Raw genomic sequence first — 22352 nt, 5'->3', positions numbered from 1 at the left:
GAAGGGATAAAAATCATAAGTAAATACTTAAATACAGCTTTTAAAATTTTCTTTAACATTCTTTTCATAGTATTTTTTAAAGTTTCTTATCAAAAGCAAAATATTTCAGGATACTTTAACTTCATATAAAATGTGTTTGTACCATAATAATTCAGTTGAAAAACTGGTACTTCTAATACAACCACCCATGGAATTCACGTTCCACAACACTGTCCATCAATTCAGCCTTAAGGTATTAGTCTGCCAAAATGCCACTTTGTCTGAAATAGAATCTTAGATGGATTCAGAATAAAATTGCTTGTTTTTTCTTTGTAGAAGTTATACATTACGTTATTAATTTTATATTGAGTATACATGATTATCTGGAGGAGGAAATGGCAACCCACTTAGCACGCACACATACGTGATTATAAGGGCTCATGCAAATTCTAATTTGTAGCTAGCATTCAGAGCATTTCTTAACCTATTATCTTATGTGTATACTATGAAATTTGATTCAATGTGATTCAAAAGTTAGGAAACTTTTTTAATGTTTATTTCATAGTTCATAAAAAAAGTTTATATGTACAAGAGTCAAAGTAAATAGGAAAGCAGCTATTTAATCACAAATGGACAAGCCAGTAGTCATTTCAGACTACTGTGGAAGCATATTTAATGCGTGCCCTTCAATGTTAGGCATAAGTAATTCAAACTATCAGTCCAAATTCTGGGTTTTAGATCTGTTATCGATAGGACACTTGTAGTCAAATTTTAAGATTGGTAAAGTCAAACTGTTTATATTTTGAGTACAGGTTTAACTAGTACAAACATATGATGTTAACTAACAACACAACAGTGGTCTTCAAAGATCTTCTCTTCGCCCCATGCGTATGTTTATAATCTGAGTCTGTTTACTAATTTCCCTTATTGTAGTTATTCTTCAAACTAGTGTTATGCATTGAGTTCCCTATGCATCTCACCCATCTCCTTTATCTGAAATAGAGGGGAAAAGAGAAAAAAAATTTAAATAATTTTTCAATTTTTTGTTCATTCTGAAAATAGCTTAAAAAACAAAAAGCAAGAAAATTCTCTTCCACATTTATGACATTTAAGTTTTTTTTTAAAGTGTATTACAAGGAAATATACATTGAATACATGATCCAAATTGCTTTTTAGTGATAAGATGGCCAGTGACAGAAGTAGAAGGTAAGCTAAATATTTAAGGAAGAACCATTTTCTATTATCAGTCTTTTTTATGGGTGAGGGAATTGAAGTTTAAAATTAAATGATTTTTGTCTCAGGTTGCAAAATTAATTGTAGACAGAACCAAGACAAGGTAATGACAACTACTCCAGATGGCAAACATCTTGCTGTGTGGCAAGCATGGGACTGACACTTTACACAGATTACTCTATTTTATCCTTACAAAGGGTCTGTACTATCATCCCTATCTTACAGATAAAGGAAACATGGAGGCTTAAAGGAAGTTAAACAACTCACCCAGCTATTAAGTGGTCAGAACTCAATATAATCTGGTCTGTACTGTGAGACTCTCCCTAAGATCCTAAGGTCTACACTGTAAAGGGACTCCAGTGTAGTTGAGATCCATTCGTGTCTGGAAGGTATAGTGATTATGAGGAATAAGAGATTAAACAAGGGCCTTTTAATTAAATAACCCACTTACCTCAGCTTTCTCATACTTTGTCATGCTTTTCTTTCTGGAAACAACCTAAATGGAAGAAAAATGATTACTATTTGAGGACTGCTACCCAAACAAAAAATTAGTCTAAATTGACATACATACTTTTAATGAACACAATTCTGATCTGAACAAATTTAATTTTAAAATCCATACTGTTTTTAAAAGCATCAAGAAAACAATGAACAATCTTCAGTGAAATTTAACAGCCTAGTGTTCATTCTTCCACATCTCGTTCCACCCTAGTAAGAATATAACATGTATGCATGTAAGTTTTGGGGGTCTAAAAATGGGATCATGCAACATAATTTCCCTCTTTACACAGCCTGCATCCGCATCACAGGAATTCTTCCAGATCGAAAGCTATGGGTAGAACTCTTTCTCTTTAGTAGCCGTTTTATTCCACAGCATGGATGCCCCGGAGTTGACTTGTCCATTCTCCGCTGGACGTACACTCAGGCTGTGTCCAGATTCATCCTTACTAGCAACACAATACGTGACCTTGACCGTGCTTCCTTATTACTTGTGCTTTTATTTCTGTAGGACAATTAGATTCCTATGATCAACCTTTCATGTATTTATTTGCCGTCTGGAATTCCTTTTCTGTAAGTTGTCTGCTGCTGCTGCTAATTCGCGTCAGTCGTGTCCAACTCTGTGCAACCCCATAGACAGCAGCCCACCAGGCCCGCCCATCCCTGGGATTCTCCAGACAAGAACACTGGAGTGGGTTGCCATTTCCTTCTCCAATGCATGAAAGTGAAAAGTCTACTCACACCTATTACCATTTCTTTCTTTAGTTTCATCAGTTTGTAAGAACTCTTTATATATTATGCATAATAACTTGTTTTATTCATAGTGAATATTTTTCCTGAGCCTATCATTGATACACACATATATATATTTTTTTTCACTTTACAGCATCTCTGCCATACAAAATACTTAATTTCAATGAAGTCAAATATATGACTTCCTTCATGGACTCCAGATTTCCCACCTTACTTGGTTTCTTTTACTACAAGGTTGTACAAACATTTCATAAATTAATTTTGAGACTTATTTTACTCTAACATTTTGAACTATAACCCATCCAGAATTTGTGTTTGAACACGGGTGAACTGGCCCACTCCTTTCGTGCTGCTGTGCTTCAGAAGGTGCTATTCACACACAGCTGAGCAATGTGGCCAGCTCTGGTGGGGTGAAATAGGAATCCATCTTTTGTTTTCTTCCAGATGGATAGCAAAAAAATATAAGCTGCCGTACACCCTCAAATCTATGTCTTTATTCTGTCACGTTGGTAAGATTTCCTTACGTATCTACAACAAACCCTGCTTCTCAGGTGGTATGGTCTTCTTCTGAAGCACTGCTAAGTTCAATTTACTACTCTTTTATTTAAACTGTGGCTTCATGTTTATCTCTTTTAATTCTTTTTTATGCTAACATTGTGTTTCAGTGTTAACATGTGTTCACAATGTGTTCAAAAAAATGCAGTTTCATCTCACTGAGTGGTTTGGAAATTCAGATTATTTTGCACTTAACCTGGCAAGAGTGTTAAATCGTACTCCTGTGTGCAGTGAGGACAACTAAAGGACACTGGCTACTCAATGGCAACATAACCAACCTGTGAAGTGCTCAGCTACAAGCTTTTCTCAGATCAGCATCCTTTCTTCATAAGGCTGACTATTTTACAAAAAGGGGCCAGAAATGCAATAGATTCATTCAGCATAAAGGAGTACAACAAATGAAGATTTTGTTTCATTAACTTATTTTGGAACATGGTCGGGGCTCTTTCATATTACCATCATTTCTTGAAAGAAAAGATCCTTAAATGAAATTTCACTTGTTCCAAACTCACCAGCACAATGATTCCAGCAATAATTGCTACTACTACAACCACAATGACGGCAATAATACCAGCTTGTAGACCCTGCATTGAAAATTCAGGTGGTTTTTCATCAACATAGTAAATTGAAGTTCGACCAGGATCCAGATCCAGTAGTTCCCCATTTACTCTCAGGTCCATCCTTTTGGAATGGAACAAGGATTCATCTTTAACCTATATTGAGGAGAAAAGCAATTTAAAATAGTTAAGAAAAACCCACCACAGCCATGAATTATGTGCCAATTATGTACCAAAAGAACTGCTGCCAAGAATCTTTATGGTTTTGGTGATAACAGTCTTATCCATTGAAATAAAAAAAAAAAAAACTTTATGACAGGAAATTTCCAAACATATATAAAAGTAAAAATTATAGTATAATTAGGTCCATATACCTATTACTCAGGTTCAATAATATAAACACAGGGCCAATCTTATCTATTCTTCCTTCTCTCCCAACCCCCTAGCCTCCCCTTGGCCTGGGTACTTTTTTGGTTTTTTTGGCTACACTGCACAGTTTGTGAGATCTTAGTTCCATGACCAGAGATTGAACTTGGGCCCTTGGCAGTGAAAGCACAGAGTCCTAATCACTGGATAGCCAGATAATTCCCTAGCCTGGTTATTTTGAAGTGAATCCCAAATTTCATCAGAAAATAGCTCACTTTAGTATATTAAACACACAATTTAATCCCACCAGTTAAACAGCAATTTTTACAGAGTCTCTTGTTCATAGAAATTATAGTAGGGAAGACTAGACTCACAAGCTAAATAACTGCCAAGGAGGTAACAAGAATCATAAGAGAGAAAATATTCTAGGCATAACAATTTGATAAAAAGGCATAAATATACGAACAAGTAAAAAAGTATATAAGAAAGGCGCATGTGAACGAAAAGGAGGACAAAGTTAATTGCCACATGAGAACCACTGGAGAATATTTATTCATATGGTTGATCTAAAAGTAGAGAAATAGATGAAAGACATTTCTAAAACAGAGATAAAATAAGCAAGATTATACTCACATCTTTTTCAAAATAATAAGCCACATCAGCAATATCCACATCATTCTGAGTTTTCTGAGAAGAATTTTGTACCAGATCAATAGTGATAACATCGTTCTCATACTGGGGTGGGAGTGGGGGGGGAGGGGAAGGGAGTAAAAAATAGAAATTAATATTACTATAACAAAAACTGTATGAAAATATCATTGTTCAACAATCAGAATATTCAATGTTTGATGGTCTGTAACCTGCATGTGCTGGTATTTCTTGTCATTAGTGGATAATTTGGTTTATCATTAACAATAACATCAAAATCTTTGGAAAGTTACATCAATCCAAGGGATAGAAAAAACAGCAATGCAAACAAAGATAATTATAGTTTTTTTTTCAAAAGAGAATTTTCTTTTCCGGAAAAGATTTTGAACAAGATATTAAAGTACCTCATTTACTAAAATGCTAAAGAAATGCAATCCAAAACCATTTACCATGTTCTGCTTTTAGGAAGGAAAAAAGCATATCCCTACCAAAAAGTCTTTTAAAAAATGATGTCAGTTTTTTGCCTTGAAAGAATTCCATCACACTATCTGAGCATTTTTCACGCAGAGTTGAAAGAGTTAAGGAAGGGTTAACTGGTTAAAGACTAGCTCCTGAAACCAAAGACAACAGGACTAAGTAGCATCCTAAAGTAAGTAGTCAATCCTAAAGCAACCAGTCAGTCCTAAAGGAAATAAACCCTGAATATTCATCGGAAGGACTGATGCTGAAGCTGAAGCTCCAATACTTTGGCCGCTTGATGTGAAGAGCGACTCACTGGAGAAGACCCTGATGCTGGGAAAGATTGAGGGCAGGAGGAGAAGGGGGTGACAGAGGATGAGATGGTTGGATGGCATCACTGACTCAGCAGACATGAGTGTGAGCAGACTCCAGTCAATAATGAAGGACAGGGAAGCCTGGCCTGCTGTAGTCCATGGGGTCGCAGAGTCAGACACAACTGAGCAACTGAACAACAACAAAAGTAAATATTGCCAAAAGCAACCAGAGAGAGAGATTTTCCAAGGTAAAAAGACTGGCATGTGCTGGGGAAACTAAGAGACACTACCTTTTCTGTAAGGGTAAACTGAGGTTTTTCAAGAGTATGGAGGGAAAGCAATAACAGGGGATTCTTTAGATTAAGAGCCCAGGGCTTACAGTGTTATTCAAATACAGTTCAACCACTATCAAAAATCATACCCAAACCAAACTGTCCAACCAACTCTCTGTTAAAGCCTATCTGCTTCAAAAAAAAAAAAAACTTACCAGAATATTTGTGATATATTTTGGATCCAGTTGATAACGATTTGTGATTACGTCCTTGAGTGCACTGTAAATAGAAAAAAAATGAAGCCATTTTGCAACTATCATCAAAATAATTCATATTCCAAAAATAATAATTCATATTGATGCAAAAACTGTTGAGTTCTAGTTTTAATAGAAATAGGACATTTACACAGTATCCAAGTACCTGCCCACAGATTATATTAATTACAAAGAGAAAAGTGGTATCCACAGTGGAGAAACCTGGTGGACCCCGACCACAGTTAACATCACTAGTGAAGGCACGAGCTGACCTTGTGTGCCTCCCAGTGTGAAGTACTGAGAGGGACACAAGGTCATTGTTAGTAGTTTTTTTGTCAAAAATGCATTACTTGTATTTAATTATGAGGAAACATGAGACCAATCCAAAATTGAAGGACAGTCTATAAAATAATTTGGCCATACTCTTCAAAAATATCAATGTCATGGTTTATAATTTAAATATTAATTAAAATTTTCAATTTTACTGGGAAGACAAAGAAAGGCCAAAGCAGTGTTCCATATATAAAGAGACTGAACAGTCATAACAACTAAATGCATGATCACAGATTGGGTTCTGTGTTAGAGGGGAAAAATGTGCCACAAAAAATATTGGGAAAACTGGAACAATGTGGTTTAATGTTAAATTTCCTGAATTTGATAACTGTACAGTGATTATGTAAGAGAATGCCTTCTTTTTTTCTAGGAAAAGATACACTATAGTATTTAGGGATCAGGATGCATGTTATCTAGAATTTGCTCTCAAATGGTTCTGCAGAAATAATATTTATACATGCTCAGATAGATAACAGAAAGTACACACACACACATGCATACTCATATAAAACATGGCAAAATCTTCACTGGTGAATCTAAGCAAAGGTTACTGTATAAGAATCTGTACAATTCTTGTACCTCTTTTAAAGTTAAAAAATATTATTTATATTATCCTATTTTTCAGAAATATAAAAAAGTAATGAGACTTTAATTTATCTAATGGTATAAGATGGAAGATTTGAGTGTCAACTGTACAAATATAATGCATTTAATAGCACTTACTACTGCAAACTTTGAAGATCATAAGGTTTTTCCCTTGTTTTGTGTTTTAGTTCAATGATGATCCAGCTATAAAGAAACAGTATTGATTAAACATAACAACTCTGCCTTTTATATTATTTTCTTAATAAGCTAATGCCAAAATTCCCACATGGAATTACAAGGAAATTAACAGAAAAAGGATCTATACTATAGATATGCCCTTCATTTCTTCCTTGGCCCTCAGACATTGTTTATAAAGAACTCAGCCATTCTAACATAGACCTTCTGGCCACCACAGTCAAGATCACATAAAGCCAAGACTTAGCTGGTCATGGTGGGCCACATTCAAGTGAAAAGAAAAAAGGCACTGAGAGAAAAAGCAAAGTGGCCACAGGCCTCCAGAAGACAGAAGTGGAGAGTGCCTGCCTTGGCTGTGATAACTTTCTTCTCAGTCTCTTCCAATAAAATCTTTTTGGCTTAAACTAGCTGGAGTGTGTTTCCATTCCTCTTCATTATATAATCCCTAAAACAACCATATCTCACTTTAAAATACAATAAATAAGCAAATATATGAGTAGCTTAAGTTGTTCATGTACACTGAACACCAATCCAACTTAAAATACTGAACAGTGTTAAGTAAAAATATATAAGCAAAAGGAAAAACATTTAAAAATAAGATATAATACATTGCTAGTAAATTCACAGAAGATCTCTGGAAGGTTATGGCATGTGACATCAATTCTACAGAAGTAAACTGAGTAACTAGGGGGTTGAGATGGGATAGGATTGAGATGAGACTGTCACTGTCCACTCTTTTTTCTCTTTTGAATTCTAAACCACAAAATCATGTTACATATTCAAAAGTACATTTAATTAAACGAATTCAAAAAGCATGAAAACAAGTAATATAGAGGCAGCCCAACTCACTAGGTCCTCACTGGCTCAGAGCAGGAGATTTCACTGTCCTTATCGGTTCTTCTGACCCCAGCAGTGTTCACACACCAGCACGTGGAGGTGCCATTGCACTGCTTGGCTTTGAACAGCCCCTTGTCATCACACTCGGGGTCATAGAGCCCGTCATTATTCTGGATGGCGCCCTCTGGTTTCCCTCTTCTCCCGGACTTTGAGTGATTCATTTCTGCCTTCATCACCAAGCATTTAGTAGCCACTGAAAGGAAAGTGTCATTCCAAACTGAAAAATAACTGCAGTTTTGTGTTTAAAGAAAAAATTTAATTCACTCCAAATTCCCAGGGCCAAAGATTATTACAGATTTTACAAGTTTTCATGTTCACTTTCTAAATCATAAGAAACTTCAAAGATGAGATAATGTTGACAAAATAGCATGATTCAGATTTGAGCCAATTAAACACTTCCAACTCAAGACATATCAATTAAAGAAGTATAAATCAAATAAAACTTAAAGGCAATGAGGATATTCTACTCACATTTTGTGCAAATGACGGAATGCTGTGTACCAACTGAAGTACACTGGCACTGACCGAGTGCGTTCACAGAGCAGTTTGTGGTCAGTTTGTAGTTTTCACACACACATCCTGGTGAGGGGAAAATCCACTTTAAAAATGAGGATGCAACTATCAACTCTGATGTTGAATCAGCTAAATTATGTTTTGACAATAATCCCCAAGTTACGGGACACACAGCCTTAAAGAGTGGTCCTTAATGTTTAACTTTTCAGCTACAATTGTAGTGGCTGACACAATGCTAAATAGGCAGTCTAATTTGCATACTCTCCTACTTATCTTTTTTAAACCAAGAATAAACCCTCCAAACACCAGATTCAGCTTTGCCTTCATGATACTCCCAGACTCAGCTTCTTCCCTCCTGTCCTGCTAAACACTCGCCTGCCGGTCATGACTCTTCCTCAAAATCAACAACACACTACTATATATAAAATAATAAGGACCTACTGTATAGCACAGGAACTCTACTCAGTATTTTTTAATAACCTACATGGGAAAAGAATTTGAAAAAATGGATATATGTACCTGTATAACTGAACCACTTTGCTCTATACCTGAAACTAGTATGTTATAAATCAACTAGATCCCAATATAAAATAAAAATCAAGTTTAAAATGCCAATTCTAGGACCTGTGAATAACTCACATTACTTCCCTCTTCCCACCCTTTAATTAATAAGAGATACTTCTTCTGAGACTTAATGGAAACATACTCAATCCCTGGACAATTTTGTGTCTTGGAAAAATTTAATTTTCAATTGAATTGGGAGGTACCTCTTTTCTAACTGAATTAAATCCTAGTACCTGATTTTGAAAGTGCTATTAAGCAGCCCATCCTGCATATTGATGTCAGTTTAATATTTATATTTTTGACTATCTCAAAAGCTTATTTTAACTTCAAACTGACAAGTCCATTTCTTTTATTAGTCTAGATAAGAGAGTGCAAGATTATAAACAAACACTAACTTTAACAGGCTGAAGAACTGATATATTGAAACTTCATATCTCAAGTTGTCTTTAATTTTTCCCTATTTAATCAATATGAACCACCTATATAATCTGTTCATCACTAAACTCAGTATTAGGGTCACAAAAAGAAAGTCTAGTGGCTGTCCTCAAGGAGTTAAAAATCTTACACTGCATTATGCTATATACCTGCTCAGAGAACAAAGTTATGCCTAAACACCGTGAAATTTTAAAGTGACAATCAGGCACACACTTTCTGAACATACTCCTACAGCAGCTGTTATCACTTTAAAGCAATTTGGTCCTGCCTCAGGGCATGCGGAAACAGTCCCCCAACCAGAGGTCCTACCCAGCGCCTCCGGTAGTAGAAGCATTGAGTCTTAATCGCTGGACCGCCAGGGATTCCCACTTTAAAGCAATTTAAAATTAAGTATTTAGCCTCAGACCGAACTTGAAATAACATGAGTTGATTAAACTGCATTATTCTGAAAGTGTAATGAATTAGGCCGAACCCTGTTGGTGAGACTATAAAAATAAAAGCCTTTCCAGAAATCTGGTTAAATGACACCTCACTGCTAGCCACCACCTTACAAATAAATCAAGAGATGGCGGCCAAGATGTTTATTCCAGAGTAAGAAAACCTGGAATCAAATTACACGTCCAAGTTTAGGATAATGATGCAACCTTTCCGGCTACAGATTGTTTTATATCATTTAAATCGTGTTTTTCAAGACTAAAGGAAAGGGAAAACTGAATACAATGTGGGGAGTGAGGACGGAGGGGATCAATACCTAAAACAATGTGTTTAGGTTTAGGGTAATATTTAGAGCAAAGCCTGAAAGAAAAATATATCTATTAATTACAGGATTCTTTTAAAATGGTGGCATTATTGTTTTAACTCTTAACGATTACCGATATGGCTGGATTTACTACAATAAACTTGGCATTACTTATATAATCCTTAAAGAGAAAATATCCATACACCGGGTAGTCAAGGCCCAGGAGGACGCCCCGTCCCCCGCCTCTCCGCACAGGTGCATAGTGGCCCCAGAGGCCTCGGCTGCAGTCACCGGCCCCCGCCTGAGACACATCCGGGGCCCGCCGCAGGTGCCCGGGGAGGGGCGGGGCCGAAGGTCGCCGTCGCAGAGTCCCCTCCCGGCCCGGGCAGGTTTCCGCCTCGACAAAACCTCAAGAGCGCAGGGGCCGGAGGAGGTGGGCGCGCCGAGGCAGCGGCGAACGGGGCCGCTCAGTTCCCTACCGGACCCTCCGCCCCTGCCCTAGGCCATTTTCCCAGATAGGCGAGCAGAGCCCCAAGCGAGGCTGCTCCCTTCCGCCGCGAGAGTGGGCGCCTTCCCGCCACCTCCCACCCTCAGGGGGCCTGGGCAGCCCCGCGCCGTCCATCTCCAGGCGGGAAACCGCGGCCCCTTCCCCGCAGTCTACATCTAGGGCACCGAGGACCGCCACCACCACCGCCCCCGCCCCGCCCCCCGGTCCTCCTATCCCCACGACTCCGCTCCTTACCTTCCTGGGCTGCGGCCACCGCCGCCGTCGCCGCGGCGACCAGGAGCCCTAAAGCGAGGACCTGGGGGGGCGCCATGCTGCGCGCGACGAGGACCAGGGCGCTAGAGCGCGAGGGCGCCAGGCAGGTCGAGGGCTGCAGCGAGGACGAGCGGACAGAGTAGGTCGTCGCAAGCCCACTGGCCGGCCGGACGGCGTGAGGCGTGGGACGCGCGGGTCCGCGTCAAGAGGACTGAAGCGAGGCGTTCGGGGATCAGACGACGGTGCTAGCTGGCCGACGGACTGCGCGATTTGGGCGCGCGGTAGAGCGGAGCAGACCTGCTTGACCTGGCGGCCCCGCCCCCGGCCCCGCCCCCGGCCCCGCCCCGGTCTCTGCCCGCGGCGGCTCACCTCCGCAGGCCGGTTCTCCGCGTAGTCACCGCCGGGGGGCGGGGGCAGGGAACAGGATCCCCTCCCCTCCCCCACCCGGGACGCGGCCGTTGGGATATCACCCTCTTCCCAGGTGTGCGCCCGGTCCGCCGGGTCCCCGCCGCCTCCAGGTGCCTCCTCCCGCGGCGGCCGGTGAGGTGGGAAGGGCGGGACCCTGGAGAAAGTTGGAAAATACCGACACTTCTTTTTCACCAGTGAGAGCACCGCTCTGAAACCTCGAAGAAATGGGGTCTGGAGGAAAGAGTGAGGGGGCAGGGAGGTGGAAGGTGGACAGTGAAACGGAATACAAAGAGAGGCGGGAGAACCGTCCCAACCTCCGTAAAAAACAGACCTCTGACTTTACCTGGCGGTTTAATTTTATAGGCCTGTGAAACGAAAAAAAGAAAAACAAATCTCTCTAGCTCTCAGGATGACAAACTTTTGTTTCTTATAATTATTCTCAATGTCTTTTCCATTTCTTATAAGCCTTTTTTAGTATTTGAAGGTTTAAGAGAAGGTGTTCCCATAGAGAGGAATGCTGGAAACTGAATTTATCTGGGTTGATTAATATTAGAGAACAATGCTAGTAAGTACTGCAAAAATATAGAGAAGTAGAAACAAAGGACAATTATTTCAGCGCAAATGAATTCAAATTACAAGCTGTTGTTACACTCAAAATAATTGTGACGTGAAACTTTTCATAACTATTAAAGTATTAAGTGTATTTAATGTTATTTATGTTAGCTGCAATATCATTATGACCTATTTTTAAGTCTTTTTTCCAGCTTAAATTATCAAAGAGTTCAAAAGAGGAAAAGTGAAAAGGCAATTTAAAGATTCAACTAATTTTGATTAATTTTTACAAATATATATAAAATCATGGATTATGCTTTTATTGAGCAATAATTTAAGTGTGTTGTGAACCTGGTGGGCTACACTCCTTAGGGTCACAAAAGAGTTGGACAAGGCTTAGGGACTAAACAACTCTCCTGACTCTCCTAATGTAAATAATTACATTGTTGAAGTAAATACTAATATAATGTGAATTTTACTGGGACATTAAGTTATTTAGTTATTTGATTATTGACATCTTAAGGAAATCCTATCAGTGTTTTAAATCTGAAAATCTGGACTAGACCTGAGTTCTGGAACTTTGTGATCTTTTCAAAAATTTCTTCAAATGAAAAGACTGTTACTATCAAATCAGGAACAACTATCAACCAGATTTTTGTTATCTTCTGCATTTGGGCTGTTTCAGGAAGTTACACACCGCCAGCCCCCAAACTACCCATGCTTTTCCCAAGAATAACTGGTTATTGTGGCTTTGTTTGCAAAATACTCCATTGCCAAGTCTGAATCTGTTATCTACCTAATCCAGAAAAATCAAATCTTTTAAAAGCTTGACAATTCTTTATTAAACGTTCGTTTCATTAAAGTGAATTGAGTAAACATGACTATTAAATAAATGACAAAATACCACAGTAATCTGACTTATAGTATATGAATATACATCCAAGATATTGTTTCTTTTTATGGCTCTTAACTCATTCTCAATTTGTCACTGCTCAAAATTGCTCTCATTTTATACTTTGTGAATCTTTTGTAGGTTCAGTATTTAAGAACGTTTCTTTATAGTTTCATACACAAGTATACTCTTTAAATTGTTCTTAAGTTTTACAGGTGTTGCTTTTTAATTTTCACAGTAGTCAGTTTGATATCTAATATTTGACTAAGAAAAATACGACTTAAAATTTGTATCTAAACTTTTCTGACAAAATTCACAGTCCATCAGTTAAGAATCCAATTGAAAAACCAATGTCAAAGAAAAGGATGGATAGAAAAAGAAACTGATTAAGAAAGATATAATGGGTAGTGTAAAATATTGCTGTCATAGGGATTTAGGTTGTGACTTTCCCTTGAAATCAAAAAGATAATGTTAAATATAGTTTTGGAGAAAAGTTAGTATCCTGTTCTTTAAAAAAAAAGAGTGCCGTTTAAGAAAATTACTCATTTTATATTCAATATTCTATAGTACAGTTTCTTCACAGAGATTTTAGAGTGTGTGTGTGTGTAAAATTTAATGAAACCTAAAATGGGATGAATGTTTTCCTTGTAGATGGCTAGTGCAGGGGTCACCAAGCTCCAGGATCTCATGCCTGGTGATCTAAGGTGGAGCTGATGTAATAATAATGGGAATAAAGTGCACAATAAATGTAACGCACTTGAATCATTGCGAAACTACACCCCCACCCCTGTCGGTGGAAAAGTTGTCTTTCATGAAACCATTGTCTGGTGCCAAAGAGGCTGGGGACTGCTGAACTAGAGGAAAGTGTAATGTGTAGATACTTGCTATAAAGGGCTATTAATTCTTAAAATTTTAGTTATTTCATGAGCAATACATTAGTAGAAAGCAAAAATACATGACATAGAGTGAAGAATGAACACTCTTTCTGACCACTCTTCAGCAAATCCCTCTCTCTCCTAGATAATACTCATTAACAGTCTGGTAGTCATACAACTGAACACAGCAATTCATACAACTGTATTCTTCATACATTACTTCTCACATATACTAAAGAACCTGGTTTCATAGAATGTACTCTGCAGAATAGAGGATATTACTTAGTTTGGTTTAGGTTTATAAAAATTGTATAATTCAGAGTCCACCTTAATACATATACATAATTATTTGTGTATAATTTTGATCAAGCATCACTATATTTGTCATTTAAAAAGTTGACTTTGTCTCCAAAGCAGAACGCTTGACCCCTAGTCATAAAGCCCTTTCCATATCTTTCTATCCTTGAAATCATTTTATAAAATATAAAACACTACATAATAAGTACTAAGAAGGCAATGGCACCCCACTCCAGTACTCTTGCCTGGAAAATCCCATGGACAGAGGAGCCTGGTGGGCTGCAGTCCATGGGGTCGGACACGACTGAGTGACTTCACTTTCACTTTTCCTTTCATGCATTGGAGAAGGAAATGGCAACCCACTCCAGTGTTCTTGCCTGGAGAATCCCAGGGACAGAGGAGCCTGATGGGCTGCCATCTGTGGGGTCACACAGAGTCGGACACAACTGAAGCGACTTAGCAGCAGCAGCAGCACACTATTTAGTGGGCTATCCAGGTGGAGCAGTGGTAAAGAATCTGTCTGCCAATGCAGAAGACAACGGTTTGAGCCTTGGGCCTGGAAGATACCCTGGAGAAGGAAATAGCAACCCACTCCAGTATTCTTGTCTGGGAAATCCTGTGGACAGAGGAGCCTGGCTGGCTACAGCCCAGGGGGTCGCAAAGAGTTGGACGTGACTGATTATAAATGCTCGCTATTGAGTACATTAATATGTAGATGCTTATCAAGTGGTGTGTGACTTCGGCCAGGAATTCACTGGCTGTCCAGTGTTTATGACTCCATGCTTCCATTGCAGAGGGCGCGGGTTCAATCCCTGGTCGGAGAACTAAGATTCCACAAGCTGCATGGCACAGCCAAAAAATATAAAGTACAATGAAATAAAATACAATCTCTGCTCCCTCCAAAGGAAATCCCAACTCTGACTTTTTCTAGCATAAATTAGTTTGCCTAGTCTAGCACGCAAGGCCAGTTTTATGGACATGCAACCTGCACAGTCACATAGGACCCCATGGTTACTTAGAAGGGCCCTACGCTTGGTATAGTGCTCTACCATAACAGTCTTGAAATTCTTAATATTTTAATAAGGCATCCATATTTTCATTTTATACTGGACCCTGGAAGTTATATAGCCAAGACAATGTGAGAAATAGGGTAGTAAAATGACAGACATGAGGGCTCAAGGAAAGATCTTACAAATGTGAAGGATAATACAACATGTTTATGTGGTGATGGAAATGATCTAGAAGAAGGGAAGATCGGTGAAGCAGAGGAGATGAGAAATTAACTGGAGGATGGACAACGTTGAGAAATGAAGAGAGGAGGACGGAACCCAGAGTGGAGGGTGAGCCCTTGAGACCAGCAGGGACAGGTTTCCTACCATAACAGAAGCAGCAGCAGATGCTAATGAGGTGATGGAAAATGAAACAGTTCTGACACTTTTATGTTATCAAAGAGGTATGAAATGAGGTCACCAGCTGCAAGAAGAGTGTGAGGATGAGGAAATATGAGTTATTTTTTTTAATATTCATTTATTTAGTTGGGTCAGGCTTTAGTTGCAGCACAGCAGATCTTTGATCTTCCTTGTGGCATGCAGGATCTGCATGTGGGATCTAGTTCCCTGACCAGGGATCCAACTTGACCCCTCTGCATTGGGAGTGTGGAGTCTCAGCCACTGGGCCACCAGGAAGGTCCCCCAAGAGTTATTATTTTAAATTTTATTTTGAAACTTTAGATTTTACAGAAGAGTTGAAAATATGGTATAAAGTTCTCATATGTCCTTTACCCAGTATCCCCTAGTGTTCAGATCAGATCAGTCACTCAGTCGTGTCCGACTCTGCGACTCTATGAATCGCAGCATGCATAACCGCACGAACTTAATAGTGATACAACATATTGACTAAGCTGTTGACTTTACTGGGAATTTCCCAGTTTTCCCACTAGTGATCTTTCACTGTTCCAGGATTCAATCCAAGATCCTGTATTGCATTTAGGCATCATATCTCCTTAGTGTCCACCCATCTGTGATAATTTCTCAGTCTTCCCTTTTCACTCATGACCTTGACACTTTTGAAAAGTATTTTGAACAATTTAGTTTTGGTGGAATGTCCCTCGGTTGGGGTTTCTAGGATGTTTTCTTAAGAGTGGACAGAGTTATGCGTTTGGGGAGGTAAAATGTCACAGAAGTGTCACACCCTTCTCATTGAATCATGTCAGAGGGTACATGATATCAATATGATTTATCACTGGGATACTTTATTACTTGAATTCGTTGTATCACTTGTATATGGTGGTGTTGCCAGGTTTTCCCACTGTGAAGTTGTTATATTTCCATTTTCATAATCTTCGTTTGAGTCTGTCACTATATTCAGCCAACACTCAAGAGGAGGGAAGTTAAGTATCACCTCTTGAATAATGAAATATAAAAAGAAACTGGGATTTCCCTTGTGGTCCAGTGGTTTACAATCTGCCTGCCAATGCAGGAGACATGATTTGATCCCTGGCCGGGGAAGATCCCACATGCCTCAAAGCAACTAAGCCTGTGCACAACTACCGAGCCCATGCTCTGGAGCCCATGAGCCACAACTACTGGAGCCCAAGGGCCCTAGAGCCTGTGCTCTGCAACAAGTTAAGCCACTGCAGTGAGAAACTCTCGAACCACTGGAGAGTAGCCCTCGCTCCCGGCAACCAGAGGAAAGTGCAAAGCAACAAAGACTGAGCACAGCCAAAAAATAAGTAAAATTTTAAAAATAAATAAATGAAACTGTGGAGATATATATATATATATATTGGATATATGTTAAAACCATCAGAGTTTTAATAAATATTCTGGGGGAGATACTTTGAGGTTATGTAAACATTCTATTTCTCTTTAAAGCTTTGCAGATTTTGAGGAGGAAAAAAAGGAAAATGGAAGAAGTCATTTTAGAATGGGCAGAAAACTTGATAGTATTTGCTGGGCAATATGCAGTGTTTGGAGAAGGCAATGGCACCCCACTCTAGTACTCTTGCCTGGAAAATCCCATGGATGGAAGAGCCTGGCAGGCTGCAGTCCACGGGGTCGCTAGAGTCGGACACGACTGAGCAACTTCCCTTTCACTTTTCACTTTCATGCATTGGAGAAGGAAATGGCAACCCACTCCAGTGTTCTTGCCTGGAGAATCCCAGGGACGGGGAAGCCTGGTGGGCTGCCGTCTATGGGTTGCACAGAGTCGGACATGACTGAAGGGACTTAGCAGCATGCAGTGGTTCATTTGAGGTTCAGGATCACCACTTCAAAGTGAAATCCATCAACTACATTGTGTGATTTACTCCAACAACCAGCTGTTTGGGTGAAGGCTGTGAGAGGGTAGGAAGTTGGATTCAACCAGAATGGTTTAGTTTAGGCCCATATGACAGAAGAGAGAAGGGCAAGATTGTTAGGGAAGATATTTGCAAAAGTGAGATGAAAATGCTGGGCCATGAGACCTAAGCAGGGTTTGAAAGTGAAGACAAGAGACAAGAGAGAGGCAGCTGCTGAACAAGGTTGAAGAACTGTGACTGTGAGTTCTTGAGTAAGGGAGCTGGAAGGACAGAAGATGATAGGAAGGACTTCAAAGGAGCTGAATGTTTAGAAGGAGAAAAGGAAAGTGGTTGGAAATGGCAAGTGGCACATATACTATCCTGCCGGGCCCTCAGATGCTCAGAATGTGAATGCCTTCTACCTGAGTGGGCTGCTTAGGAGATGGGATAATCAGGGACCACCAGATTCACTTACTGTCAGAAAATTGAGGGAACGTTCAAAGGAGAGGTGGGTAGCCAGATTTGATGGTGATGGCCTGGAGTTGCAGAAGGCAGTTTGGGAGGAAGAGTTTGGGGAGAGCAGAGAGTGGCTGGATCAGATTAGGTCATGAACTCAGGAATTCTGGGATGAGTGTCCAGTGTTTGTTTTTTTGGTTTTTTTTTTAATGTTTTTATTTATTTATTTGGTTTCCCTGGGTCTTAGTTGTGGCACTCGGTATATTTAGTTGTAGTATATGGAATCTGGGTTTCCCTGGTGGCTCCGCTGATAAAGAATCTGCCAGGAGACCTGGGTTCGATCCCTTGGTTGGGAGGATCCCCTGGAGAAGGGCATGGCAACCCACACCAGTATTCTAGCGTGGAGAATCACTACAAACAGAGGAGTCTAGTGAGCTACAGTCCATGGGGTCACAAAGAGTCAGGACTGAGCAACTAAGTACAGCACAGCATATGGGGTCTCACCCCCCAGCTAGGGATCGAACTGGCACCCTTGCACTGAATGAGGAATCAGCCACTGAACTACCAGGGAAGTCCCAAGTGTCCAGTGCTGGGTCACCTAGAGAGCTTGTTTTTCTGGCAGTGACTGAGGCAAGTGAGATATAAAGCATGACAGGATTAGCCTGACAAGCTCTTGGAGAGAGATGGGAAATCAGCCTGAGCTTGTGGATTTTGAATAGTTAGTGGAAGGTCCAGGAGCTTCAGGATGACTGCCCACACCCACAGAGTGTAGTGGTGGTGGCTGCCTTGTGGGGTGCGGTGGCCTTGGTCTCTCTGAGAGGTATGGTAATGTAGGGACTATGGGGTGGTCATCTTAGTGAATAGCCACCTGAATGATTGAGTCATGATCATTAATAAATATTGGGCATCTGTTTTGTGTATGAGTTAACTCAACAGTGTAAAAAGAATAGTGTTTTTCTTAAAGACAGCTGAGAGAGGAATTAGGTGGTTCCAGAAATTGTATTCTGGCCTAGACAGAAGGAAATAAGAGTAGCAAACACAGATGGACCTTAACCTTAGCCTTATCGGGATCAGAGAGGGGTGAGGTCTTTATGATGGCTCATTTATCGTGTAGGCAACAGCCCTGATGCAACCTGAGAGCTTTTTTTTCAAATAGTATTCATGTTTAATGGCATCTCTGAAGCAACCAAGTATACATACACAATTGTGAGGAACTTCTCTATCCTGGTAACTACTGGACAAGGTCCAACAGGACTGTGGCCTTGGGTTCTCATGTGGCTGGTTGAGAACGAATGCACTGGCAGCTTGCAAGGCATGATAAGGAAACAACAAAGCAAAAGAAAAATTCACACTTAGATTTGCTGTCCTTTCTGGAATTATCTTTATCTCCCAATAGGGACTCGAGATGTCCCTAGAAAATCAAGATGTGTGATAAGAATGAACTAAATGTCACAAACTTAATTTCATTGGTACTCCTACTCAGGATGAATGAATTATCAAGTGTCATAGTCCAGATGAACTATACACAATACACATCAATACATTCAATACTGACTCAGAAGGTACCTGGTTTGATAATGTTCCAGGAAGTCTGGGCTGTCTTGTATCCTAGTGCTAATGACCAGTAGTCACTGAGGACTGAGTGAGGAAGGGGGGAGAATGATTGCCTTGAATTGGTGGAAGGAAGTGAAAGAAGGAAATAACAAATGTGGATAGAGGAGGAGGGAGGGAGGACATGATGCATCTTCATTGGTTCCCTGTTTGTAAAAGGAAAAAAAAGGGCGGGGGGGTGGGAAATTCGAGGAGTTTGTAGGGAAATTTTGTGATAAACTAACGACCACATTTCCGTTTCCACACAGGATTTATTAGGTGATCTAGTATCAGGTTGTAATAGGAGCGGTGGTGATAATGATGATGATGATGATACAAAGTCCTGTAGAGAGCAAATCTACAGTTAGCATTTTCCCCCATGGTTAGCAACTGACAGAACCTGCCAGAATATAGCTAAGAGCTAATGTGTGGTGAGTTGAGTCACTTAACACAGTTGGAGCAATGTTAGGGACCAATTTCTATCTCCTCTTTGGTCAAAAAGACAGCCCAGAAAAAAACAGCTTTGTGGGTCTAAATGCTGCAAGTTCAAAGAATATCTCAGACTCATGAAGCATTAGTAAGCCATCTGGACATGAAGGACATCACACTTTGCTTCTATCCTTAGGAGCAGAAGGCTTTGTAGGAGAAAGTTGCAGGTGTGTGGGATGGAGATTGCTAACCAGTGGAATTTCACAAGTATAGATAAGTAGCTCGATTTCACAAGCAGCTCAGTTTGTATGTCACCCCAGCTAGTTCACCCCAATAGAAACAATCCATCTGAAAGCAGAGGTAAATTCATTCAGGGGCTTAAAATAGGGGCAAAGAAGGTGAAAGTTGGCCTATGAGTAAACCTTCAGTTCAGTTCAGTTCAGTTGCTCAGTCATGTCTGACTCTTTGCAACCCCATGAATTGCAGCACACCAGGCCTCCCTGTCCATCACCAATTCCCGGAGTTTACCCAAACTCATGTCCATCAAGTCAGTGATGCCCTCCAGGCATCTTATCCTCTGTCGTCCCCTTCTCCTCCTGCCCCCAATCCCTCCCTCAGGATCTTTTCCAATGAGTCAGTTCTTCGCATGAGGTAACCAAAGTACTGGAGTTTCAGCTTTAGCATCAGTCCTTCCAAAGAACACCCAGGACCGATCTCCTTTAGAATGGACTGGTTGGATCTCCTTGCAGTCCAAGGGACTCTCAAGAGTCTTCTCCAATACCACAGTTCAAAAGTATCAATTCTTTGGCACTCAGCTTTCTTCGCAGTCTAACTCTCACATCCATACATGACCACTGGAAAAACCATAGCCTTGACTAGACGGACCTTTGTTGGCAAAGTAATGTCTCTGCTTTTGAATATGCTATCTAGGTTGGTCATAACTTTCCTTCCAAGGAGTAAGCGTCTTTTAATTTCATGGCTGCAGTCACCATCTGTAGTGATTTTGGAGCCCAGAAAAATTAAGTCTGACACTGTTTCCACTGTTTCCCCATCTATTTCCCATGAAGTGATGGGACCAGATGGCATGATCTTTGTTTTCTGAATGTTGAGCTTTAAGCCAACCTTTTCACTCTGCTCTTTCACTTTCATCAAAAGGCTTTTGAGTTCCTCTTCACTTTCTGCCATAAGGGTGGTGTCATCTGCATATCTGCGGTTATTGATATTTCTCCCGGCAATCTTGATTCCAGCTTGTGCTTTTTCCAGCCCAGCGTTTCTCATGATGTACTCTGCATAGAAGTTAAATAAGTAGGGTGACAATATACAGCCTTGACGTACTCCTTTTCCTATTTGGAACCAGTCTGTTGTTCCATGTCCAGTTCTAATTGTTGCTTCCTGACCTCTTATAGGCTTACTCAAGCCTTAAGAGGATCCAAAATTATAATATTTCAGAATCAATTGGAGGATAGAGGAGATAAAATGATTCTGTTTTAATCAATAGTCAAACTGTGAGGTTCCATTCTGGTTCTGTGGAGACTCAGTTTCAATAAGTCAGAATTCTTAAGGTTCTCAGCTGATGAGCTTCCAGCTTCAGCAGCAAGATAGATACTGACACAGAAACTCTAGTGTGTAGAATTAACAGGATCAGGGTTGGGCTGGCCTCTATGCAATTCTACATCATTGTAAATGTTGATGAAACAGGCTGCTTTCTCTTTTGCAGCTTTTGTGTGTGTGTGTGGTTCTTCTTATCCTCAAAGGTTTTCAGAGCCTTATTTGGCTACCGACCAGAAATCTTCCTTAGTGGTTTGTTAATTCAGCTGACCATTTAGAAAGAAAGAGAAGAGAAAATGAACATTTGGTAAGCACTCACAAGGTGCATTCTTCACAGTATCTTGTGTAATCTTCACAGAGACTGGATCATTTATTTCCATTTTACAATAAGAGAACTGTTTAAGCAAAGTTGAGTAACACCCACAATCCCATTAGTGAGTGGTGGTGCCAAGGTTTGACCGTAGGAATATGTAACACCAAAACCTATACTCTTTCCCCATGGAGCTCCGTCCAGTGTAGCTTTAGTGCTATCAACCCTAAAGCTTATTGTCTTAGTTGTCAAAACTTAGAGAAATTAGATGAGCTCTGGTAGTTAATAACTTTGGACTGATTTCTAAAGGAGCTTGTAGTTAGGTGTTTATCTTTACAGGGGACCTTTGTTCTTTAAAGTGAGATGTCATACTTTCTAACACAGAGACTACACAATATTGTGTACTTTGCTTACTTCCTGTAAAAACGCCCATGAGAATGAAAGTAATAAAGCAGCCAAGCCCTTACAACCATAGGAACCCTCCCAGTCTTCTTCCTGCTGGGGGTTGGTAGAAGAGAGAGGACCCTATCTGGTAGCCGTGACCTTCCCATTTAGTCTGGGTTGCCGCTAACCCTAGCAGCATCACCCTAGCAGACAATTTATAGAAAAAAAAAAAAAATTGGAATTATATATGGGGAGGCACTTAAGCATAGGTATGTTATGTACACACGACTCAGAATTCAAAACCTATATTGGTTGTGGGTCAAGGGCCTTACCATATCGGCCCATCTCTCCATGATTTTTGAAGCTTGAGGTAATAAAGCCCTGTGATTCCTTCCCAAATTGTTTCTCCTTTTCTCCCCTGCTTT

The 22352-nt window shown here is 40.1% G+C and overlaps 1 protein-coding gene across 1 annotated transcript; it reads right to left on the bottom strand.

The window, feature by feature from the left end:
• Positions 1 to 513: 513 nt before the first annotated feature.
• EPCAM (epithelial cell adhesion molecule) lies at positions 514 to 11210 on the bottom strand. The gene is made up of 9 exons (XM_061432279.1): positions 10892 to 11210; positions 8370 to 8477; positions 7851 to 8091; positions 6945 to 7010; positions 5850 to 5913; positions 4575 to 4676; positions 3531 to 3731; positions 1664 to 1708; positions 514 to 972 (listed from the first exon to the last, which is right to left on the bottom strand). The coding sequence occupies exons 1-9, from the start codon at positions 10965 to 10967 to the stop codon at positions 931 to 933; spliced, it is 945 nt and encodes a 314-aa protein (XP_061288263.1). The 5' UTR covers positions 10968 to 11210; the 3' UTR covers positions 514 to 930.
• Between the last annotated feature and the right edge of the window lie 11142 nt (positions 11211 to 22352).

The sequence above is a fragment of the Bos javanicus genome, chromosome 11 (assembly GCF_032452875.1).
Source record: "Bos javanicus breed banteng chromosome 11, ARS-OSU_banteng_1.0, whole genome shotgun sequence".
In the NCBI taxonomy this organism is placed as follows: Eukaryota; Metazoa; Chordata; class Mammalia; order Artiodactyla; family Bovidae; genus Bos; species Bos javanicus.
Note: the sequence above shows the minus strand (reverse complement) of the source record. Positions and strands in the feature narration are given on the sequence as shown.